This window comes from Phoca vitulina, unplaced genomic scaffold (assembly GCF_004348235.1).
Source record: "Phoca vitulina isolate PV1807 unplaced genomic scaffold, GSC_HSeal_1.0 scaffold32, whole genome shotgun sequence".
In the NCBI taxonomy this organism is placed as follows: Eukaryota; Metazoa; Chordata; class Mammalia; order Carnivora; family Phocidae; genus Phoca; species Phoca vitulina.
The window spans coordinates 5,991,673-6,016,528 of record NW_022589735.1 but is presented as its reverse complement, the minus strand read 5'-3'; the positions used below and the strand labels follow the sequence as shown (position 1 = coordinate 6,016,528).

General features: G+C 59.6%; 1 protein-coding gene across 4 annotated transcripts in view; it reads left to right on the top strand.

The window, feature by feature from the left end:
• TCF7 (transcription factor 7) overlaps nt 1–24,516 on the top strand; it is a 31,198-nt gene extending 6,682 nt beyond the window's left edge. The window contains exons 4-11 of one of the 4 annotated variants that reach the window (XM_032425282.1): nt 16,538–16,649; nt 17,441–17,531; nt 18,976–19,068; nt 20,258–20,377; nt 21,012–21,174; nt 21,286–21,393; nt 21,939–21,987; nt 24,286–24,516. In XM_032425282.1, the coding sequence (XP_032281173.1) occupies nt 16,538–16,649; nt 17,441–17,531; nt 18,976–19,068; nt 20,258–20,377; nt 21,012–21,174; nt 21,286–21,393; nt 21,939–21,987; nt 24,286–24,365 (816 nt within the window). In that variant the 3' untranslated portion in view covers nt 24,366–24,516. Of the gene's footprint in view, nt 1–16,537; nt 16,650–17,440; nt 17,532–18,975; nt 19,069–20,257; nt 20,378–21,011; nt 21,394–21,938; nt 21,988–23,075 lie in introns of all 4 variants that reach the window. The other 3 variants (XM_032425281.1, XM_032425280.1, XM_032425279.1) reach the window with 3 other exon arrangements.
• The last annotated feature ends 340 nt before the right edge of the window (nt 24,517–24,856 follow it).

The following is a 24,856-nucleotide window of genomic DNA, read 5'->3' as shown; positions in this document are numbered from 1 at the left end:
GAAGCTCTTTTGTAAGGAAAAGACCCATTTGGCCACCAGCTGCCAAACCATTTTCAGACCTTTGCTCACGTGGTCATGCATGTGTGCACCCCGTCCTATCTTGCCCCAGTTCTTCCCCTGGTGTGGTGGTGCATGTTTGCTCCCGCAGATGGTGCCCACATACAGCATTTTTATTTGTTATCCCTCAGGCAGGTTCTAGTTTGCTCACAGCTTGCCTTCTTTACCAGTGGGAATGATGCTGTGTACGAATCACACTTTTTTTTTTTTTTTAAGATTTTATTTATTTATTTGACAGAGAGAGAGAGACAGCGAGAGAGGGAACACAAGCAGGGGGAGTGGGAGAGGGAGAAGCAGGCTTCCCGCCGAGCAGGGAGCCCGATGCGGGGGCTCGATCCAAGGACCCTAGAATCAATGACCTGAGCCGAAGGCAGACGCTTAACGACTGAGCCACCCAGGTGCCCCCAAATCACTCTTTAGTTTCCTTTTTGATTATTTTCTTGGAGCAATACGTGTAAGAATTATGGGGTCAAAAGGCAGGAAGAATCAGGCATGCCTGGCTGGCTCAATGGGTAGAGCCTGTGACTCTTGATCTTGGGATCATGCATTTGAGCCCCAAACTGGGGGTAGGGATTACATAAAAAAAAATAAAATGTTAAAAATAAAATGGTAGGAAGAATTACAGCCTTTTGCTTCCCTCTGGCCCCAGTTTGCTATGGGGTTCCTTGCAGTGTCGAAGCATGCAAACTCCCAACATGGAGTTTCTTTTCTGTTGTTCATTTAATAGGGTCATGGTGGGAAATGGGACTTAAAAGTTATTTTGACTTGCCTTCCTTCCTGACTTGGAAGGCTGTGTGGTATTGGCTGTGGTATTTGGAAAATCTGCAGCCCCCAAGGTGCGACTTGATTTTCAGGGTCCCATCTTGCTGCCTTTCAGGGCCAGGAGAGCACTACAAAGGCCTCCTCCAGGCCGCCACCGCACCCCGTCCGCAGGGGCTGTAGTTACAGGGTCCTTGCCCGCTCCTCTAGCTCAGTGGGCTGGAGGGGCTGACAGAGCCCTGGGTTGGTCACCAAGGCCCGGGTAGTCTTCACCCAGTCATACTAGGGTTTCACCGAGCCGGCTTCCATAGCTCTGCCCACCTCCCCAGGTGCTCCGAGACTCAGGTGTGAGTGGAGTTGAAGAGGGGTGGGCTTGGTGGTGACCTCCCCGAGGCTGCTAGCAGCCCATGGCCTCCTGGGTCTCCTGAGACCACAGCCCACCCCGTGCCCCTGCAGCAAAGGGGGTTTAGCTGAGCTGTGAGCATGGGCTCCGGGGGATCCTGGTTTCAATTCAAATGACTGCTGAGGTCAGGCTGGATGAGGGTGGGTCCCGCCGTAGGGAGGGGCGGGGGTGTCGCGGCCTCCCTATGAGCTCCTCGGGGGCCTGTGGTCCTGAAGCCATACAGTCACGCTCCCTCACGCCTTGTGACTGCCTGCTTCCTGCCGCGTGTACAAACAAGACTCGGGTGGAGGAAACAGGTGTTTTATCAGGTCTCAGGGCCCCCCTTCCCCAACAGTACAGTGTACAGATCTTTGGGTAACCACCCTCCTCCACCGGTGGGGACAGGAAGGCCAGGTCAGGGAAGGGACCTATCCAAGGCCCCTTAGAGGCACGGAAAGGGAGGGCATTGTCTGGAAGACCCACCCTCAAATACTGTATCTGCCACTCCTTGGCTGAGAGGCCCTGCGTGAGTTCTTTAACCGCTGGAAGCCTGAGTTTCCTCATCAAGAAACAAGGAGAAGGAGGGTTCCTGGGGCATGGAAGGAGGCAGCGTGTGTGGGGTCCCTGGTACGCAGCCGATGCTGTGAGTGCAAGCACTGGGGAGTGGGTTGCTAACACCGGCGTGAAGAGCTCCTGCAAAGGGTGCTGTGCCAGGTTGGAGGGGGGCTCCTGAAGCTGAGCTGGGACACAGCCCCCACACCTGCTCTTCTCCGCTCAGCAGCCGGCTCCCCTACGGCGCCATGGAGCGCAGCTGTCCAGCCTGCCCCGTGACAGAGTGACTGCTGTATCTGGAACCCTGGTTCCAGGCCCCTGTTGGCATTTCCGAGCCCCTGCATGCTTGGCCTTGGCTCAGCACAGAGGGGCGGTAGCCTCTACCCTCCGGAGCTCAGTCCTCTTGAGGCAAAGAGACTCTCCTGGGGGCTCACAGTTAACTTCGAGGTTCTGCCCAAGTTGGATGAAGGGCAGCGAGGAAGGAGAGGCCGGCTGCGGGGGGGCTGCCAGAAGAGCTTCCTGAGAGGGCCAGCTGGAACCCTGCACAGGTGACGTGGGAGAACGCTCTGGGGGCGGGGCAGTTTGAGCAGAGAAGAACAGAAATGAGTATGTTGTTGGTCATTGGAAGGGCAGCCCGAAGCCCAGGGTCGGTGAGGAGCACGAGGTGAGGCTGGAGAAGAGCCAGCAGGGAGGGCCCAGCATGCGAACTTGATATGCAGGCAGCACTGGTCCCAGAGCCTGGGAGTGGCTGGCGGGCACACGCGGTGTGTTGGCATCACGAAGGGCCAAGTGGTGACCGTCGCAGATGGTTTGAGTTGGCTATGGAGGGAGAGGCAGACAGGGCCAGCAGCTGGGGCAGGGTGGACGCTGCGAGGCCCCAAGCTGGTAGGAGGAGTGCGAGCAGGGCCAAGGAAAGGGGTGGGCTTTGGGCAGGGGAGACCCGGTGTGCTGGCACGTGCAGGGCAACAGAGCTTCGGAGGTGGACGTTTGCATTTTCATGTTATTTCATTTGACTGTCAGTCTCTCTCTCGGGTCATGAGTCCAGGGTCTTGTCCTCCTGGTGACTGAGAGGAACTGAACCCCAGAGGTCAGGTCCCTCAGCCCGTTGGTAATTTAGCCAGGGCATAGAGAGCACCTTTTCTCAGCATTGTCTTTAGCAGGACTCAAGTCTGGGGAAGGTCTCTGAGAACCCAGGACATTGGTAGCTTCTTCCCTCAGGCAGTTGGGTGCCTCCACTTACAGATCCATGATGCTTGGGTTTTGGTCCTGGGCACCACCGCCCTCCCTTAAAAAGATGTGGCCTTAGCATGCACAGTCTCTCAGGTGGGTCCTGGGTGGGTCTGTCCTGGTCATAGGGTTTGGCCTGTTCTGATCCTGCTAGAACCGTGGGCTCCCCTTGGTGCGGTCCCGTCGTGTGGGGAGGGATGGTCCCTGCTGGATAGGGGCTGTGGCCTGGGCTAGGGCCAGGATGGGCGTGAGTCTTGCCCTCTCCCGTGGGGTGGGGGCTGCCCATGTAGCTTGTCCCATGGAGACTGACTGCCTGGGCTTTGCCAGCAGACGTGGCTTTGGAGCCCAGAGGAAGACCGGTGACCGAGCTTTCGGGCACAGCCGACTCTGCAGCCAGAGCTCCCTGGAGGTCAGAGGAAGCAGACATTCTGCCAAATAAGCTTCCCCTACCCCTCCCATGAAAACGACCAATTGTTTCTCTCTCCAGGACAGGAAAGTTGTTGGGGCCCCACACTGTCTGCTTCCAATTGACGAATGTGTGGCTAAGGCACGGATAGGCAGGACATGGCCCACCCCAGGAACAGTGGGCTTTGGGGATTGGCAGTTAGGGCTGCCCCTCCCCACCATGTGTGGGCTGGCCTAGCCAGGGTGGCATGTCTCCCCCTCCCAGAAAGCCCAGTTTGCCCATGAGGGCAGGGAGCTGTGATGGGGAAGGAAGCCAGAGGACAGGGCCACCTTCTCTCCTGGCTGTGTGATCTCGAGCAAATCTGTTAACCTCTCTAGGTCTCCATTTCCTTCTCTAAATTGGGAGTGGGGATCCCTGGCCAGGAAGGATTTCTGAGGTTCAGGTAAGTGTGGGCTAGAGGCACCTGCTACTCAGGTGGGCCTTGGGGCGCTTGCTGGGCCTTGCCAGGACTGCTCCAGGCCATCCTCCCCATCATCAGGCAAGGAAGATGGGAGGGGGCAGGAGGGACAGGTGCTGGGAGGCCAGGCTGAGGGCATTCTGACTAACTCTGACCTGGCTTTCGTGGTAGAGGCCTAGCCTCCCGCTCTGCTGGGCCGCCATCTGAAACGCATTACCGATGCTTTGTAAACTCCACATCATTCGGCCACATGAAAGCCTAGGATCTAAAAATAGCCACTCCCAGAGGACGCCCCGCATTGGTGGGGCTCAGCTGACCTCTGCACGCACACCCACCAGCAGCCCCCTCCCTCAACAGGGAGCCCCTACTGGCAGGGCCACACCCACCCACCCTCCAGTGTGCGCAGCCCCTGCCTGGGCCACTCCATCTGGGCACAGATCTCATCCAGCTGGTCAAAGCTTCGGGCCCCAAGGCTTTACCCAGGGCAGAATGTCTGGAGGAAGCAGGAGGGAGGCAGCTGGGGTGGTGTCGGTGGCCCCAGGACCCCTTTCCTAGCCCCATACATGCCTGGAATGTCTGTGGGACACTCATTGGGAAGCTGGTGGCACCATCTTACAGATGAGGACCCTGGGGCCCTGTGGAGGGGGAGCACTGGCCACTGTCAGGTGCTGGACAGGAGGCCCACTGGCTGATGTGCTGGCTCGAGGAGGGTGGGGGCCGGCCCCAGCAGGGAGGCAGGGCAGCTGCAGATCTCCAGGCTGCTGGGGTTGACTCTTTGCCCTGCTTTCTGTGGGTTCCCTCTCTCTATGGTCTCTGTGACCCAACTGCAAACCACTCTTTTCCCTAAAAATAAACATGCTTATGGGATTGGGGGAAGCTTTGTAGCTATCAAAGGAAATAATAGGGTGTTTAAGAAAATTACATTGCGTTTTAAATAACCAGCATGAAAGTCATTAAGTTTGAAGTTTCATTCAAATCAGATGGCTCTGTGGCTGGCCCAGTGGCCAGGCGGGCAGAGGGTGGGTGGACCCTCAGGGATGCTGAGAGACAGCCTGCAGAGAGCTTCGTGGTGGCAGCAGTGAGGTCCCTGCTGGGTACAGCCGGGGCCCGGGCGGGGCGGCTGCTCCGTGCGTGCCGGGCTCCGGCAGCCGCCCCACAGCGCGCCGGCTGGCTGGACGCAGTGTGCAGGCGGGAGCCACCCAGCTGTGGTGGGCAGCCCCATGGGTGGGGCTTGGGGGTGACCATAGTCCTCAGGGTGCAGGGACAGGCGAAGCTGCGATTGCCAAGGCCACAGGGGTTGATGGCCGTGTGGAGGCGGGGTTCCGGGGATGGTGGTTTGGGTCCGAAAGGGCTGGAGAAGACCTCCGGGCCTGGGCCACATCTGTCCTCTCCCTGCTGGCCTCTCAGTCCCTGCAGAGGGCACGGTGCGGTGCAGGCGCTCAGCAAACCGTAGCTGAGGGAGTGACAGCAGCTTTAGTGGTGTGTGTGTCGAGAACTTCCCAAGTGCTGGCCCGTGCCTGGTATCTAAGTCCCAGTACCGAGACCCTTACAGGAAGCTGAGAAAGTGGTGACTGTTGCTGCTCTCATTTCACAGATGGGGAAGCTGAGGCTCAGAGAGGTGAAGGACGCGCCAGGACCTGGAAGAGTCAGGGCTTGGACTTAGGTCTCTTCTACCCCAAGGTCCGGGCTCCTCGGTGCTCTGCCGCTTTTCTCTCAAATGTGGGAGATAGGGGCACCGCAAGCCTCAACGCTGGGTGGTACCCCCACTCCTCTCGGGCTCGTGAGCTGGGTCCAGCTGGGTTCTCTGGCCCCAAGGACACACTTGGCCCTCAGTGCCCCTCCTGGGCATGGCCTCACGGCTCTGGGCCTGGGTCAGGGCGGGATACTTTCCTCCCTGGACATCTGACAAGTCAGCGTTGTTAGGGCCACAAGGGTTGTGTTTCATGATTGGAAGCAGGAGCCCAAGGTTTCCAGAATGAATGTTGCCCTGGAAAGTATTTCCAAATAACATTTAAGATCGGTCAGGTCTGATGCCTGATGAAAGTGTGCAGGATATAACTTAAAAACTGTTTGTTCTTGGACCCTTTGCTCTTTGTGGCTCCGGTCCTGGCTTAGCTTGGTGCTCCGGGTTGGGCCTCTCTGGAGTAGGTGCCTTCCTCCATGTGATGTGGGGTTGGGCTGGAGGTTGTCCTAGGCTCTGAGTCACTGAGAATGGCCTGACTAAGGATGCTGAGGTGTCCCTGGGCATGGGTATGTCCTGTCTGTTAGTGTGGCCTCCCGCCCCACCATGGGCACATCCTGCTGGGGCATTTCAAGAGCAATTTGGTCTTGTACCCCCAGCTCTGGTCACTGAAGGCCAGTCAGGAGCTCGGCGGTCTGGCCTGATAGCAATCAGGCAAGAGTCCAAAGGAAATCAAGAGCCAGTGGACCCAGCCTGGCACAAAGTCTGGCTTTCCTGAAAAGCCTGGGATGTGCTTGCTTTTGTCTTTTTTCTTTCTTTTATTTTGTTCTTCATTAATTTAATCCCAACATCAACCCCATGAGATAGGACCGTTATACAGATGAGGAGCCCAAGGCTTGGGGAGACCTGCACCTTCCAAGTGCTGGAGGAGTGATCCGAACCCAGGCTTCTGTGTTTCCTGCTCTTACCACCATGCTTCCTTGCCTCTTAGACAAACATACCTATCCACTCCTTCTTAGGGGGGAAAAAAAAAACAGGTTTTATAGCCCTAGCTGGGTCCCCTTGGCTCCCTCTACCCCCTCCCTCTGCCCTCCTCCCCCCCCCCCCCCAGGAGTTTGGTATTTCCCCCTCTCCCATGTATTTTTACACTGTTACACCTTGGTGAGTATCTGTAAGAGCTGTCTGGTGTGGTTTTCGGAACCCCCTAACTCCACCTCACTGGGGGCTCCGTCTTCCGAGGGCCCCTGTGGCAGCCCTGCCCTGCTCCGTCGTGGACGCTGGGCCTGACGGGCTTGCTGAGAGCCGAGAAGCCCGCAGCAGCTCCTTTCGGCTCTGTGCCTTGTTTCCCTTGGCATAAACTGCTGGGCTCCGTCCGGGCAGGGCCCCAAGGGTGGCAGGAGCTACAAGGATGAGACCCAGGGGAGCTTCCTGACCACGGCCCCGGGCAGGGCTGTCCTCCTGGGTCTGGTGCAGACAGCTGACCAGAAACCCCCGTCCTGACTTTGCTCCTCAGGAGCTGGCTCACATTAATCGGGGCAGAAACGCAGTGCTGAGATCTCCGGGTCTCCTCCCCCGCCTTCCCTGGAGGTGCCATTAGCCCCCCGCCTTTCAAGGCGCTGCCTGGGCTCTCTGGGCTCTCCCTCGTAGGCAGCATGCTTGCCCTTCTAGACGGGCCTCGGTGAGAGCCGCTGCTCTTGCCAGCAGCAGCCCTTAGTCCTTGTCCCATGTGGAGGGGTGAGCACAGGCCAGACCCTGTGGGAGGGATGACCTCCCAGGTTTCCTTTAGTCACTGATGACTGAGAAGCTGAGTCAGTTCCTATGAGGACAGGGTGAAGGCAGCCTTCACGTAGGGCTAGGTGGGGGTCAGAGGCCTCGTCAGTGAGTGCCAGAAAGCTTCTCCGCACGGTGTTACCAGCAGCGTCCGAGATCCCGGGTCCCTGGTGGGCGGGAGGTCTGGGTGGGGAGACGCCGAGTGAGGGAAGGGGAACCTGGGAACCCCTGGCTTCCCATGTGTGGTCTCCATGCTGGCCCCGCTCCCAGCTGGTCTGTGAGGTCTGCCCCTGAGTGGTGACGATCTCTGGCCAGGAACCCCACAGGGCTGGATTCCAATCCGCATCTGTCGCTACTTGCCGTGAGACCTTGGGCAAGTTGTTGAGCCTCTCTGGGCTTCGCTTTCCCTGTCCGCACGCATCGTAAAGTGACGAGGGAAGACTGGTCGGATGCTGGCAGGGGTGGAGCTCTGCTGGGCGCTGGCTGGGGGCGCTGGCTGTTCCTAGCGGGGGCTGCCGTCTCTGACTCCGCATCCCTGCTCTGTCCTTCCTGCCTTTCCTACAGAGCCTGTTGGCTTTACTCCCAGGGGAACAAAATCTCTGAACTTCCCCAGGTCCCCCTCTGCAGAGCCGTGCTCTCCCTCCTGCCAAAGGTGGGCTGAGCTCCGAGGGCGTGCTGGCCTGCTCGGCCCCGTGGCGGGCTCCCGAACAGCCAGGCACGGGAGAGGAGCGGGCCGAGGGGCTGCCTGGGCGGGGAGGGCGGGGCCGCTGCTCGGTCCCCACACCGTGTGTCGGTAGCATCAATCAACGAGCAGCTCAGCTGCAGCAGCTCCCGGAAGCTTCTATTTTCCTCTAAAAACATCCTGTCCTGAGGGGCGTTCACCTCAAAGAGGAGGAAGGAAAACACAAGTAAACGAATGCACAGAAACCACTGGAGGCTGTGGGCCAGGCCACTCAGCTCAGTGAGGTTCAGCTAGCTCGGAGGGTGCCTCGGGGCCAGGCTGGGTCTAGAGCAGGCCTGTGGTTTGCCAAGGCCTCATGCAGGGACTCTGGTCCTCACCTCTGCCGTGGCAGGGCCCTGTTATCTGATGTTGAGGCCAGGCAGCTGGTAGACTGGCCACACGCACCTGGCAGGGCTCTGTGCAGCCATGGCAACAGTACTCTGCTGGCAGGTGGGACCGAAGCCTCCCGGTCCCCAAGGGTGTGGCCCAGCCATCCCCCAGTCCTCCAGCTCGGCCAGCCACACGGCCACGGCTCTGTGCTCTGCGGTGGGTGTCTGGCACAAGGCGTCCGGCATGCTGTGGGCGGGGAGCTTTCGGGCTGTCCTCCGGAGAGCACCATGTCCTGGGCAGCAGAGCCCCGAGTGGGGGCTGGGGATAAAATGGCACGAGCCCTGCCAGGGTCTGTCTGCAGAGGTAGGGTCTGCTGGGACCCACAAATCGAGGCCCAGCTGATATGCAGGCAAGTCCCATTTGGAAGGTCTGGGGGGCTTGCTTTCTTCTCGGAAACTGACCCTCAGTGTCCCAGGCCTTGGGGGAGCTTCCCACTCGGCAACTGGCCAGATCCCTTGGCACTTAAGCAACCACTGGTGACAGTGGGTCCCAGCTCCAGACACAGGTCTGGGGGAGCTGTGGGACTACCTGGTGGGCCCTAGAGGTGAGAGAGGAGCCAGGAGGAACTGATCAAGGCCAGAGTGGATGCTCGGGGCCAGGCCCTGGATGGAGCATGGCTTTTGGCAGGGCGGGGAAGAGAAGTTAGAAGTGGAGGGGACTTCTGAGCATGGCCAGTGTGTGGGGTTTTGCAGGGGAGCTGGGCCAAGGAGCTGAGGCCCAGCCTATACTCATGCACCCCGAGCCATGTGCCCTCACATGGGCCCAGGTATCTGTCCACAGGAAGATGTACTTTTTCTAATGAGCACAAAGGCTCCATATGAACTAGCAGCAGCCCTGGCTTCAACTTTCTGGTTATCCTGATTGCCGAAGTATTGCAGGCAGGAAGAGATGGGGGGGTGGGTAGGAGGAGGCGTGGGGTCTCCGATGTCAGGCAGGAGGTCCCTGACTCCAAGCAGTGGCCCCAACTCTTTCTGGCCTCCCGAGTACTGCTGTGACCTTGTGCCCAGCTCCAGCCTGGGTGCTCTGTCCAGTGCTGCCACATCCTCCCTAAACACTGGCTCGTGCTGGGACCCTCCCCACCCCCCCACCCCCCGCTAGAGACCCAGCCTTGAGGGCCCAGCTTTAACTGGGGTAACAAACAGTGCAGGGTACAATCTCCGATCTCGGGGAAGCAGTGAAGACAGACCAGTGAACAGACACCTCGGCACAGTAGGGTCAGTGCTGCGGTCGGGGGACCATAGCAGGGGACCCCTGCTCACACGGGGAGGGGAGGAAGGGCTTCCAGGGGGAAGTCTCATTTATGATGAGGCCTGCGAGATGGATGGACATTGGCCAAGCCAAGTCGGAGGAGAGTTCTCGAGGCAGGGCCGAGCAGCCCCCTGTGGCTGGAGAGGAGAGGAGGGGAGACGGTGTGGCCGTCTGGCATCACCAAAGACCCCGAGAGCCCATCAAGGGGCCCCAGCACGGACCTGAGAGAGGACCTGGCTGCATGGCTAACAGGAAATCTTCTCAACCTCAGAGCCTCACACGTCTCATCTGTAAAATGGGAAGAATGCCTTTCTTGAATGGGCAGTCACATGTGGCCCCCACAGTACTCACCACCCCTCTGTGCACCCCCAGAAGAGAACGGTAACTGCACCAGCAGCCCCCGCTGCCCTGGAAGGAACACGAGGCTCGAGGTGTGGATCCGCCACTCCTGTGGGCTCATCCCCACGGGCGTGTCTCCAGCTCCGGCCCAGGAGCATAGGGAAGAAGGGGGGCTGAAGTCCGCTCCACGGCGGAGCGGATGAGGGGGTGGGGCGTGCGGAGGTTCTGGGGCACCAGGGATTCTGGAGGCCTTTCCTTCCGCAAGTCTTAGTGGACGTGCCAAGGACAGAACCCGGACAGGCGGAGATGACTAACAAGCCGGCTCTGCCCTCCGGAGCCCCAGGCCGACCTCTGCACCCGCTGGGCACTTCTGCCTGCGAGGCTGGGGGACTGCAGCCAGGTCACGGTGCTTTCCGAGGAAGTGACCCTTAGACTGAGGTCTGAATGAGAAGGGGCGAGGTGTGCAGAGAGCAGGAGGAAACGTGGGAAATGATGAGGGGACGGAGGAGGGGGCGGGCAGAGGCACCAAGGCAGAGAAGAGCTAGGCACCTGGGCGGGCGAGGGGCAGGCCTGCGTGGCCGTGCCAGGATGAGTGGGGTGCCCATGTGCCGAGGCCTTGGCAGGTCCAGCTCCCGCCATCAGGGGGGCTCTCGGTGCCCCCTGGCAGGCAGGCTGGCAGGCAGGTGGTGTGGCCTGAACCCCAATCCCTGCGGCACTGGAGCCCGCCGAAGCATTGTTGGGGTCAGGGAAGCAGTGGCTCGGATAGCTGAACCAGCGTCTGGAGAAGGACACCGGGTGGGCTGCGGCCCCCTCCCCTGCGCCCCCGCGTCCGTGCGCGACAACCGCAGGCCCCTGGCACCTCCTGTGGGATCTCGGGCCCACTGCACAGCCTCTGCGTGCCTCAGTTTCCTCTTCTGTCGGAGGGAGAGAATATTTATGCATGTTGTTGGGGAGCATAGGAGTTACCCTCCGGAGGGCACTCAGAACCCTGCCTCACACATGGTAGCCGCCTGCTGACTGTTAGGAAATGCTTTTCTCTCAGCCCGAAACATTTGTTTGGCCTGGCACCCAGACGCTCAGTGATACGAGCTGACGGACAGGGTCCGCCGCTGGTGATCAACGGAGGATCTGGGGGGGGAGTGGGGGGGGCACGTCTCCTGGCACACCCCCCCCCCCCCCCCCCCCCCCCGCCCAGCCACAGGGAGGCTGGCCTGGGAGGGCCTCACGCACTCCCCACCCCCACGCGTGAGGCCAGAGGAAGCGGCAACTTTCTTCGCTGGGAAAGTGTTGTGGGGCTCAAGCATGTGGGGGTTTTCAGAGTCAACCGTCAGAGGCGAGGGAGTTTTCTCTGCCGGCGGTGGCAAGGGCTCTCAGGGTGCACACGGCCTGTGAGCAGACCGCTGCGGTCTGCAGGGAAAATGCCGACGGTGTTCAGTTTTCACCTGAGCCTGCAGGAAGTAGGGGGGCGAGGGGTGCGGGAGGGCAGCCCAGCCAGGCCCCAGCTCAACCTATGAGCAGAGGAGACCTGCCCCCCCGGAGTCCCTGATTTCCACCTCCTCCCGTCCCGCCCTGCCTTTTGATCCCCCTCCTGGCTCCAGGCTCCTCAGCGAGAGGAGCGATGCTAGGGCAGCACAGTGAGGAATTTCCAGCCATGGGCTAGTGAAAGTGTCCCAGAAAAATGGGGGCCACTTTCGGGACAGTGGATTTTGAGTCGGAGGGGTGCCGAGCAGTAAAAGCCATGCACCAGCAGGAAGGATGACTTCTGTCGAGACTGTGGCGGACCTGGCCTGCCAGCCCCAGGGTCTCCGAGTCCTAGACCTGTCGTGTAGTGCTGCGTTGTGTGTGTGTGTGTGCGTGCGTGCGAGTGTGAGATGGGGGCATGCAGGCAGAGGCAGATAATGGGCCGGGGAGCGTCCTGACCAAGGAGTATGGACTGCTGTTGAGTCTTTTGTGTAGTCATTCCACCCTGTTGTGAACACTTACTGGGAGCGCAGCTCTGTGCTTGGCACCCTGCCTTCAGGTAAGACAGGTGAGGTTGTGCGTCGAGATACTCGGCCTGGTGGGGATGGCCAGCCCAGGCCTGACCCCTTCCCCTGGAGGCTGGGCGGTCAGTTTCAGAAGGAGAGGGGGGAGCTCCGGTCACGGGGCTCCCCATACACATGCCAGGCCCCAGGCAACCCCACCTTGTTGTCTGGGTGGCCTGGCCCTGGGACAGCCTTGTGCTGAGGCCGTGGAGCGGGACGTTCCACTGGCTGAGGGGGGCGTGGGGCACTGGGCCCTATGCCAGACGGTTCCCCCTGGCTACCAGCGCAGACACGGAGGGGGCTGGGGAGTGAGGCTGAGGGGCAGCCTGCATCACCGTGGGAAGGACTGGCCAGGCCCTCAGTGCCCTGCCCCGGAGCCCTGGCCACCCCAAGGCCTCCAGCGAATGGCAGGCTCTTTGCTCCACCCTTGCCCACCTGGCACCTCTCCTGTGGTTTTGCTGCAGACTCCTGTTTAATTAGAGGCTTTTCCCGAGTTCCCAGGGAAGGCTGGTGGACAGGAAGAGCCCTCTGACCCATCGGGCAACACCTCCTACCTCCCACCCCCTCAATACCCGTTCCACACATGCATCCCAGGCCACAGGCTGTAGGCTGAGCTGGATTCGGGGTTTTCCTAGGCCTGGCTGTGCCGCACCGTGAGGCTTAGCCAGCCTGGCCTAGCACAGTCAGCTCTGGTCCTCCATCAGGTGAGAGGCCTCTGTGGTTTCCTGGCCAAAGCTAGCCCTCCCCAGGCACGGGGGTTTGCTGAGAAATGTGCTGTGGGGCCACCCTCTCCCTCCCTCGGAACAGACCTGCCCTACCCCCTTCCTGGGCAGAGTGGAACTCTGAGACTGTCTTCCTGAAGCTGGCACCTTGGACCCCAGGCTCTGGTCCTAAGACTTCCTTCCAGGGGTCCCACTCCACCAGCCAGGCTTACAGGTCTGGGGGCCCAAGAGCCAGAGTCAGGGCTTAGATGGCAAGGCCTTCTCGGAAGCAGGGGCTTACATTCAAAAGCCCCCAGGCCGGAGGGACCTGTGGAGGGTTTCCATTCCACAGGGTTTCCATTCTGGGCCAGGGCTCCAGGCGTTTGTGCCCTTAGGTGGCGAATGGTGGAATGCCTTCCACCAGGGTCCCAGGTTCTTGAGGGAATGGGCCCTGAGGCTGTGGCCCTGTCACAAGGCCTGGGCAGGGCTGATGATGTCTGGCTACCACTCTCCTGGGGACCTATCAGGGTAAAAAGGCCCCAGAGGCTTTCAGGAAGCTTCCCAGGCCCTCGGCTGCTGCTCCCCCAAATTCTAAGATAAGGCAGAATTTTTGTATCTGTGATCAGTGAGGTAATCAGGGCTACTTTTCTCATCGTCATTATTCAAGGGGCAAACTGGCCCAGGATCCTGTACTGAAAAGGTTAATATAAATGTCAGAGAGCCTAAGCACCCTTGCCCACTTTAGCTCATGGCACACCTGAAAGTGATCACTAGAGCAGCTGGAGGAGGAAGCTGGAGGCTGAAGCACACGTGGAAATGCTGGGCGTGAGCAGGGAAGAGCGGGAGGGAGTGCGGCCTGACCACACAGTGCTTTGGAGGTTTTCTCAGGGCGCGGGCAGCTCTGGGCAGGAGAGCTGTGATCTGATTTACATGGTTGCTGGATGGAGGACTGGTGGAGGGACAGGAGGCCACTGGAGTCGTCCGGGTGACAGGTGACTGACAGACCAGAGGCGGGATGTGAGAGGGTCAAGGACTACTCCAGGGTATCTGAGCAACTGGAAGGAGGGAGTGGCCATTAACTGAGGAAGACGGAGAACAGCATTTGGGGCAGAAAACCAGAGGCTCTGCTTTGGACGTACTGAGTTTGGGGAGCATTTCAGACTTCCAAGTAGACGTGGTGAGTAGGCGTTTGGGGAGTGGAGTTCCCTCGAGCAAGTAGGGGCTGAGATCGGAATGTCCGTCATCAGATGAAGACATGGAAAGCTGTGACCCTGGATGAGAGCACTCTGGGAATGAGGGGAGATGGAAAGCCGAGGGCCCATCTTGGGTCAGGTCAGGAAGATGGGCAGGCAGGAAGCAGGCCGACAGAGAGCGGCCTGTGAGCTTGGAGGCAAATCAGGTTTGTGTGGCATTCTGGAAGCCAAGCCAAGAAACTGTTTCAAGGAGGAGGGAGAAATGAGTTGTGTCCAGTCCTGCCGAGAGGTCAGGTAAAAGGAAGACTGAGCATTGAGTTCAGCAGTGTGGCAGTCGCTGGGGACCTTGACAGGAGCCATCTGGTGAAGCGATGGCGCAAGGGACGGCACGGGAACTAAGAACAGGAGCCCAGGATGGGGATGGCGCAGCTGCGTTTCGCAACGAGGCACGAGCTGGTGGCTGAGGGAGGATTTACAGCGGGGAGAACTGGCAGCCTGTGGGTACCCTAGTGGGAACGCTGCTGGCCTCGCGGACTGCTTGGCACAGAGCCTGGCGTGCGGCAGGCGCGCAGTCCTGAAGGGTTCCACAGGTGTCCTCACCCCGTAGCTGCCGCGGCCCCTTCCTGTCCCGCCAGCCCTTGCCGGCAAGCCTGAGGAGCCTCCGTTCTGCCCCCGTGCCCACACGCGCTCCGGCTCTGTCACAGTCGTGTCCGGGTCCTGAGTGTGGCACGGGCCCCCCAGCTGGCTCCGAGAGCCTTGTCTTAGAACAGCAACGGGAAAGTCACTGCACCCACGGCCTGGAGACGCCATGGCCCCGTCCTCAGCCTGCAGGGCTGAGGTTGCCAGTGGGCTGCCACGTGGGTCTTCCATCCTCAGGCAGATGCCCTCTGGCAAATTCAGACCAAAACTGGCCCGCGTGAGGCCAGCACCTCAGGGCCAGGGAAGGACTGTGCACGTGAGGGGCTCCCTGCGTGTCCCTTCCTCATGGCGCAACACCTGAGGAATCGAGCTCTTGGGTACTGTGTGCCTTTGCCCTTACAGCAACCCTGTGACCCTCTCCGTTTGACAAGAGACTGTAGTCCGTTCTTGAAGGCCACACACGTTCGAACCAGGGTCTGCACGGGGCCAGCCGACGACTCCTCAAGTTCACAGGGGAGAGCCCTCCGTGGGCTGCCCCAGGACACCGAGACAGGGCTCTAGTTAGAGGGGCTCACGAGGGGCTGTGGTCCTGCTGGGACGCCACCCCGTCTGCCTGAGGACAGGAGGATGTGAGGCTCTGCCCGGTGGGCCGATGGACGGCCAGGGGGCTGCAGAGGTGGCGCCCCGAGGGAAGGGTGCCGCGGCCAGGAGCCCCGCCTCAAGCTCCCCTGGAGGCAGGAGTGTGGGGGACAGGGCAGCCAGGGCCGCTGCCGGGCCGGGGGGGTGAGTCTGTGTCCACCTGGAAGCCTCACACCTTGGCTGAGTTGCAGCACATACCGGGCCTTCCCTCTCGCCTCGCTGGACCCCAAACAGCCAATCCCAAGGGGTCCTGTGCCAGGCCTCCTCACCATGAGCCACCCTAAGCTTCCCCGGACCTGGTGATGCAGGGATCACAAACTCCATTACACAAGAGAGGGAACTGAAGCCCAGAGATGTTAGGGAGTCTGGCTGAATTCCCCCAGTGGGAAATTGCACCCTGGGAAGGAGCCCAGACCAAAACCTCTCACTACTGTCCTGCTCCAAAGATGTCCTGCTGCTTCTGTGCCGTGAGTCAGAAGTCACTTATCTGTGCTGAACTTTCCAAGTGAAGCTGAGCCTCAGTGGTAGATGATGTTTCCAGGGTCCCGGCTTGTGCAGGGGTGCGCTGGGGATATGCAGAGCTGTGCCTTGGCCCCGAGCAGCACCTCCCTGTGGCTGGGTCGCATGGGGAGCCCCCTTCCCAGCATGAGTCATCTCATGACAGATCCATGTGACTAGTGTGAAAAGTAAGAGTCCTGTGTTGCTGAGGAAACAGGAAGTGTGGGGGCTGGGTGGGCTGGCCCTGGAGGGAGCCTGGCCCCACCTAGCCCACCTGCTCTGAGTTAAAGGGCGATGGGAGCCTTCCCTGTCCCCACAAATCCTGTGAAGCCTGAGGTGGAATAGTGGGTCAGACTCCAAACCCTGAGTCTGGAGGCTGGAGGAAGAGGAAAGAAAACTCCAGGCTGTCCTGGGGTAAGCCAGGTCTTGAGACCATTACCTGATGTCTGGGGCTGAAGGCCGTGAGCAGCCCCTCAGACAAGCCACAGGGCCTCAGAGAAACCAGGGGACGAGGGGTGGGGGGCGGGGAGGGAGTGTCTCAGACCCAGAGGCAGAAAGAATTTCCTGGACAGGGGAGATGTGCCTCTGGGATTGAGTGTATAGAAACCAAGAGGCTCTCTAGGTGGTAGGGCTGCCTGAGCAAAGCGTGGGGGGCTGTGGGCAGGGCCACTGGACATAGGATGGCTTGAGTGGTGCCCCCTCCCTGAGGCCTGTGGTTTTAACCACCCCCCCTTTCCTTTGACATTTGGGCTACCCGCACAGCTAAAAGAGGCTCTGTCTATATGTATGCCCCCAGCCCTGGGCCTTCCTCCTTTGGGTCTCCCCACATTCACACCACCCCCCTCATTTTTCAGCACAACAAGGCCAGTCAGCCAGCCCACAGCGTCCCACAACTCTCTCCTCTCTATGAACATTTCAGCAGCCCCCACCCTACACCTGCACCAGCCGACATCAGCCAGAAACAAGGTATGGATCTGGGAAGGGGAGGGGCCTGGCAGCCCCAGAGTCTGGGGGCCAAGTCCCTAGCTTCTGAGTCCAGGGGCTAGGCCCTTTTTACAACTGGAAAACCTGGGGCTGGGCAAACTCAAAGCCCAAAGAAACCACCAGAAAGGTGGATGGGGAGCCTGAGGGCAGGTTGTGCCAGGTCAGACTTGGAGGGCTTCAGGTTGAGGTAGGAGCCTAATCCCGAGGGGCCTCCCAATGCCAGGATGTGGGAGCAGGCATCTGTGTAAAGCTGAGGACAATAAAACTTGTATCCTTTCCCTCCCCCCAGTGAGAAAATGGAAAGTGGTGGTTGTGATGGCTGATTCACCTCAGCCTCAGGGAAAGTCATTCTGAAATCAGCCATTGTCGGCTGTGGGAAATGTGCTGACTCAACCCTGGGGAGGCAGAGGGGGTGGGTGGAACCCAGGCTGCCCAGGCCAGGGGGCCTGCGTCCTGCACACAAAGCCAGGCCAGAGCCCCCAGCCGAGAGGCCCCAGGTGAAGACCAGCAGTGGACCAGGGCACGGCGAGGCCTGGCCTGCCCACCCCTCAGTGGCTCCACCTCTCCCCTGGCCAGCCAGTGTCCTTAAGGCTGGTCACCCAGCCTCTCTGCCCTGGAAATGGGGCCCTGTCATCACACTGGCATAGTCCCGAACAAACCGGTATGTCTGGTCCTCCAGCAGACGGAGGGAGGGTCTTAGAGGCCCCACAGGAGGCTCTAGGGTGCAGTCCCAGGTCCGGCTAGCTCACTCCCTCGGCCCCTCTCCCCTGTAGGAGTTCACAGGCCTCTGCAGACCCCTGACCTCTCTGGCTTCTACTCTCTGACCTCAGGCAGCATGGGACAACTCCCCCACACTGTGAGCTGGTGAGTGTGGGCCCGGCGGGAAGGGGGCGCCTCGCGCTGGTGAGACCCATACTTGCCGTGTCCTCTTCCTCCTCCACCCTGCTCTGCCAGCACTCTGCTGCCAGCCCTGTGTCAGAACTGGGGGCCGTCCAGCAGCTCTGTCCGTTCCCCAGGTGGCCCACTGCACTCCCCTTGACTCCTGGTCTCAGTCCTGCCGCACGTGAACTCGGCCTCCATGTCTGGGGGCCTCGAGTGGCGTGGGGTGGGGGGCACGGCGAGCTGCCCAGGTTATAAGAGTAGGTAAGGAAGGAAAGGGAGACCTGCCTGGACAGGGAGGGGACAACATGAATGGCCACGAGACAGGCTTTTGCCTCTGAGCCACGTGGTGGGCAAGGGGCTACTTCCTAGTCCCGTCAGTGCCTCCTGCCGACTGGTCCGTTGGCTGAGCTCCCTGAGGAGCAGAGTTCTCCTGTGCCCCTTCTGGCGCCAAGCCCAGGCCCTGGCCAGCTGCTGAGAGAGCCTTAGAGTCTGTGAACACTGCGCCAGCCCAAGCCAGCCTGAACCTTAAGTCAGCAGGCCCGACTGGGGGCCACAGGGCCCGTCTTCCGCCGGAGCCGGGCCTCGGCAGGCTGCTTGGCCCTCTGCTCGTGACCCACAGTGTGATGTGGACAGGTCTGCGGCGTCCCTGGGCTGGGGCAGTCGCCCAACAGCAGGAAAGCATGGTTTCCCAGGAAGAAAGGGAAGGCCAGAGGTCCACCCTGAGACCTGCCTGCCCTTTTCCACGTGCTCTTTATCGGTGTTCAGCTCACTCCATTTCCTGATTCTCCTCGGACACTGCCCCACTCTGAATACCAATCAGGACTCCGCCTAGGAACACCCCCAGGATTGGAGCTGGCCAGGCGGGGTTCTGGACACCAGAGCGGCACTGCTGACGCGGGCAGACCCTCAGGCCCCTGCCCTCTCGGGGCCCGATCCGCCAGAGGCCCGACAGCGACAGGGCCGTGTTAGTGCTTTCAGTGGGGACTGTAAGAGCCCAGAGGGCTGCCTCATCCAGCTTGGGATTTCAAGGGCTTTCAGGAGAAAAGGTCATTTAGCCAAGCAGGGCCTGAAGGCAGGCCAGGAATCGAAAGGGGGAAAATAATCCAGGCGTTTTAACAGTGGATGCAGAAGCCCTAAGGCAGATGTCAACCCTGTATTGACCAAGAAATAAGGCTGGAGGTGAGCTGGGGTGGGGGTGGGGGGAGCTTCCTAAGCTGGGTCCTAGGAGGATGCTGCCATTTCTGCCCCTTAAGCGCCAGGACCAGTCTGTGGAGCAAAGAGCAGCACGGCGTGCCCCCTGGTGGCAGATGCCAAGTACACACGCTGGAGAGTCCTACAGAGGCCGATCCCCTGCACCTGGTGGGGAGGTCCTGCCCCACATCTGGCCGGTAGCCAGATTGCTAACAGCTGTCTCTCCCAACCACAGGCCCAGCCCTCCTCTCTACCCCTTGTCCCCTTCCTGCGGATATAGACAGCACTTCCCTGCCCCCACTGCAGCCCCTGGCGCCCCCTACCCCAGGTGAGTCCCGAACCCTGCAGCCAGGCTCCTGCTTCCTGTTGCCCAGGCTTCAGTGCCCACACGAGGCCATGCCCAGGCCAGTGCTTGCCCTGTGCTAGTTGTCTGTCCAGCCGTCCGTCCGTCCTTCTGCAGCCCCCTGCTGCGCTGTGCCTGAGAATGAAGCCAGTGGGAGAGCAAGAGGCCTGAGGCCGGGCCATACCGTGCAGCCAAGCGCCCTGGGGCAGCCAGGGACAGTGCACGCACGTGTGCGCTCTTGCTCCTGCCTCTGTGCGTGCGTGAGCCCGCCCAAGTGCACGTGTGCGTGCACTCACCCCTTTGTGCCTCCCTGCTGAAGGGCAGGTCAGGCACGCTCTCCTGGGCATTCCATGAGCTCTGCCCGCGCCGAGGCACCACCTTTTCCATGTGTCTCCAACCTCGGGCCCTTACGGTGGTTTCCCCAGAAGAGCAGAAAAGCGAAGTGACAGGTGTGTGTATGTGTGTCCCTCCACTTCACTCACCCCCTCAGTGACAGAGCCAAGCCAGGGATGGAACAAGAACTCAGCAGACATGTCCAGCCCTGCTGGAGTTCACAGCCCAGGGCGGGGGGTACGGACAGAGCACGAACAGGGCCATGGGCAGGGAGAACTTCACGAAGAGTCACATGTCCTGAGTAAAGCGGCCAAGGGGAACAGCACTGGTCGGGGATGGCTGGTGGTGTGAAGTGATGGAAAACGGGAAAGGATGGGGCGGATAGTGTCAGCGGGGCAGGTCCCATGGAGGATCCTGGGTTTTATTCGGTGGGCTGTGAGGGAATTTCAGCAGGGGTGGCCAAGAGCACTCGGGCGCTTACAAAGGTCACTCTGGGTGTTGTGTGGAGAGAGGCCTGGAGGGTTCAAGCAGGAGAGGAAGGAGACTCAACAGGGCAGCCACAGGCTCAGGAGGTTGAGCTGGTTTAGCATAAGGTAAGGGGACAGGTTGCAAAGCTATTTAGGACTCACTTCACAGCCACCTGAATGACACGTATGCGGGTTTGTGCAGTGTGTCTGTGTGATGTGTTGGGAGCAGGTGTTTGTGTGTAGCTGTGTGCTTGTGTGCAAGCCCGTGGGGGTGGCGTGTGCCCCTGTCCTCGTGTACTGTGCAGGGGCCGCCAGGTGTCCAAGGTCTGGCCCATACATTCCTGGCTCAGTGTTAACTCTCCTTCTACCTTTAGGTTCACCCACCCGCCCCTGATGCTAGGCTCTGGTGTGCCTGGTCACCCCGCGGCCATCCCGCACCCGGCCATCGTACCTCCCTCAGCGAAGCAGGAGCTGCAGCCGTATGACCGCAGCCTGTGAGTGAGAAGGCACCCAATGTGGAGGGGGCAGACCTCAGGGTCCCATCTGTTCATCAGCCGGACACAATCCTCCCATCAGGCTCTACACCTGCCACCTAGAAGCTCCAGGGGCTGCCAGGGGCGGCCTCTGGCTGAGCCATCTTGTGGTTCTCGCCACTGACTGACCAGTGTTTTGTTCGGGGTTTTTTTGTTAGTTTTTGTTTTGTTTTGTTTTGTTTTTTACGTAAGCAATCTCTTCACCCAATGTGGGGCTCGAACTCACGACCCCGACATCAAGAGTGCTAGATTCCTCCAAGTGAGCCAGCCAGCACTCCGCCCCCACCTCCCCCAACCAGTGTTTTTTGATCCTTAGAAGGAGGAGGGGACGGATGGGGTGGGGAACAGAGATTTGGTTTGAGCCAACAGGGGAGGGGCTGAGAAGTCCTTAAACATGCTTCTCTTAGCTGCAGTATTCCTGCAAGGAAGAGTTACGTAGCTCTGATCATCCATTTTGGAGCAGCTGGGAAAGATACCATTTACAAAACCTTCGTTACCATGCATTTACACACACACTGGACACACACTAGAAAAAGGCAGTCGCGTTAGGTGGACACTGGGGGGCTCCTGAGTGATCTGGACATATACCCCTCAGGAAGACGCAGGCAGAATCCAAGGTGGAGAAGGAGGCCAAGAAGCCAACCATCAAGAAGCCCCTCAACGCCTTCATGCTATACATGAAGGAGATGAGAGCCAAGGTCATCGCAGAGTGCACACTCAAGGAGAGCGCTGCCATCAACCAGATTCTAGGCCGAAGGGTGAGGCCACAGGCAGGTGGGCTGGCGGGAGTGGGCCCTGACCACCTTCACCCTGGTGCTGCCTTGTTGATTCCTTGGTGCACCCCACCTACCCCTTCTTCCCCACTGCAGTGGCACGCGCTGTCTCGGGAAGAGCAAGCGAAGTATTATGAGCTGGCCCGAAAGGAGAGGCAGCTGCACATGCAGCTCTATCCAGGCTGGTCAGCGCGGGACAATTATGTGAGTGGCCAGTGACACACAGTAGGGACGGGGAGGGGAACCTTCAAGATGCCATGCCCCAGGCCACAGTCTCCACAGGGAAAGCCAGACCACTGTCCTGAAGGCAGAGACGAGGAGGGCAGGTGGTGGAGTGCAAGGGCCCAAGGCCTCACGTGGCTAGTCTGAAGAGAGCTAAGCAAGGGAAGCTGCCCCTTGAAGACAGGCCCATGTCCTCTTTTCCACCTGGGATGCACTCCCCCGACAGGGCTATTGCCTGGTATTTGGCCATATAGGCAGAAGGGGAGTAAGGGGCCTTGTAAGTCATCGCCTCCATTCAGAAGGGAGACCCGCATGGGAAAGGGAGGAGAAGCCTCTAACTGCCCCATGCTATCCCGGCAAAAACTGCCATCAAGAAACGCCAGGCCTCCTGGGGAGGAGGGAACTGTGTACCCAGAATCTCAGCAACAGCCAGGCTAGGCTGCAGGTCTCCCAGCCACACACTCACTGGAATTATCGAGGGACCACTTCCCAGATCTGAGCAGAATCCCTCCCTCTGTTCCCTGCAGGGGAAGAAGAAAAGGCGGTCACGGGAAAAGCACCAGGAATCCAACACAGGTGAGTAGCGGAGACTGCTCTCCAAGCCTGCATTTCATGAGCACCCTGCTCTGGCCCTGAGGGAGGGGCAGAACTCAGCCACAGACCTTCAGGCCTTGGGCCCTCTGGAAACAAGGCCCACTTCTCACAAGTCAAATGCCCACGTGAGGAACAACTACACGAAGCCCCTTTAACAGTGTAACACTGGTGTGTTGACCCACTGCACCCTCCCACCTCTGCCAGCCCTGCTCCCAGCTAGCCTCTGCCAGAGAAACCGAGCCTGTGGTTCTGCTGAGATGGGCATGCGGGCTGTGGGGACGGAGGTGCAGCTGTGCCTAGGCCCTGAAGTCACACAGCCGGCTGGTTGGTGCCTGGCCATTTCTCGGTCACCCCCCCACCCCCAAGCCCTGTTTATTTAGGCAGTGCAAAGTGCTCTGTATGGAGGACCCAAGGTAGCCACGCTCTGCTTCAAGTCTCCCTCCTGTGGGTGAATTCTTGCCCCGAGTCTGGTAATTCAGACCCCACATCCATGACTATCTCAGCTGTGCTGCCCCCACACAGGGGAGCTCGAGGCTAGGACTGAGGTGGGGTAGAATCCTCGCCCTTTTCTGAGGCTGAAGTGTGGGCTTTGCTGTCCATCTGATTTAAGCTACAGCATGAGGGGGTTATGGGTTAGGTAGATTGAGCACTGGCAAAAAGGAAGAAAAACTGGATAACGTGGGCAGGGAGATGTGGGGGGTGGGCAGCCCTGAGGCAGTAGAGGCTGGATCCCTGTGAGTCTCCCTTGGGCTCCTCTCCCGCAGCTCCCACGCTGCAGCCAGAGAGAGGAGCTAACGTGCCAGGATCCCCTCCCTCCCTCCCTCCACCATTCTTCCCACTGCGTCTCCTGCCTAGCTAGGTGCCCACCTTTCCTAAGAACTTGGCTCTGGGTCCTGGGGCTCCCACTGGGGCTGGCTGTGCCATGGAGAGGCCCGCTGCCTATTGGGCCTATGGGGTATCTGTGACTGGCTGACACTGATGTTACCTCTTCTTTCTGGGCCCTGCTCTGCCCTGCTGCCTGCCTGCTCGCCCTCTGCCCTGCTCTGCCCCTCTGGCATGGCTGTGAGCAGACCCTGGCTCGCCTAAGAAATGCCGTGCTCGCTTTGGCCTCAACCAGCAGACGGATTGGTGTGGTCCGTGCAGGTGGGTTTGTCCCCACCACCATCCTCCCTTTGCTTCAAGCTGCTTCCCTGACTCTGCACATGTTCTGCTGGGCCTGTAGCCCTCCTTTGGTCCCCCAGTCCCATAGCATACCCACAGATTAGGGAACCCATGTCTCCTAAGAATGGAGAATGTTCTAGAAAAGCAGACTCAAGAAGGTAGTTCTGGCCCCTGGTGCCTAGGGTCCTCTGTTAATGAGGACCTGATGCTGACTAAGGTTAGCAGATCCTCAGCAGGCCAATCTCATGTACCCCATTCAGTGGCCTGAGCCCCTGGCTACCAGGCCTAGAACTCACCATGGTCCACCAATTCCCTCACTTCAAGTTAGGATCCCTGCCTGTGTTATCCTGAACGCTTAAATCTAAAAAAAAAGACCAAAAAAACCCAAAGTGACTGTAGTAGAGGACCGCCTGGACGCCAAATGGTCATGTACCTCATCTTCTACCTGAGACCAGGGACTGCAGAGGTAGGGAGAGAGGAAGAGGGGGTATCCCTGGGCCATCCTAGCAAAAGGGCCGTACTTAGGCTCTGTGGCACTAAACCCATGTGTTTCCCTATACAACAGAGAAGTGTGTATGTGAAAAGAAGGTACACCTACCAGGTGGCTAAAGTTTGCCTGGTTGAGGTTGAGGCTAGGTCTGGTAAGGCTGAGTCTACCTCAGGCAGTAAGTTCACAGACTCTAAGGAATACCGTCCAGTCCCTCAGTGTCCACCATGCTCCCTCTCCAAGGGCAAAGAGGAACTTGGGCAGTACATCAGCGTGTGTGTATATACACACGTTGGGCGCATTTGTATTATTCTGCCCGAGCACCACCCAAGAATCCACAAACACGTGAAGCAGAAGCTTCACGGCCCAAACCAGGAGATGGCTCCCCACAGCCAGCCTGCAAGAGGTTCCTGTGCCACCCTGTGGCTGTGCTGGGAACTACACCTGTTCCAGGTCTGGGCCAGGCCCAGCAGAACTGCAATGCTAGGTTTGAAGGCACAGGCACATCACCCAAGTCCTGGGGACAGGGGACAAGAGGTCAGTAGGCCTGTGCAAGGACAGCATTTTCTGGTTGTGGTGTATGACTGTGAATTCACCCTCTGTTTACAGATAACTCTCTTCACTATTCCTAGGAGGAAAAAGAAATGCATTCGGTACTTACCCGGAGAAGGCCGCTGCCCCAGCCCCGTTCCTTCCGATGACAGTGCTCTAGGCTGCCCCGGGTCCCCAGCCCCCCAGGACTCGCCCTCATACCTCCTGCTGCCCCACCTCCCCACAGAACTGCTTGCTAGTCCTGCGGAGCCGGCGCCTACATCACCAGGGCTCTCAGCCGCTCTCAGCCTCCCAGCCCCCTGGACCCCCCCAGGCCCCCCCCGGCGCCCTGCAGAGTACACAGGTGCAACGACAGGAATCTCAGAGACAGGCAGCCTAGCATGCACAGGACACCTGGCCGCCTCCAGGGACCCATCCTCTGAGAGGAAGCGACAGAGCCCCAAATCACATGGAAACTGGCCAGGGGCCCTGTTACCTCCCTCTCAGGGACCAGGCCCAGGAGACTTCCGAGGCTGCACAACTTCTGCCTGAACCTGGGGCCATCAATTCCAACTGCTCCAAGTGGTGGGAATCAGATTGGTGGTGTGTCGTCTGATTAAGGGCATCCCTTGTGCCTACAGCAGCCTGCATCTATTCCTTTTACCACCTGTC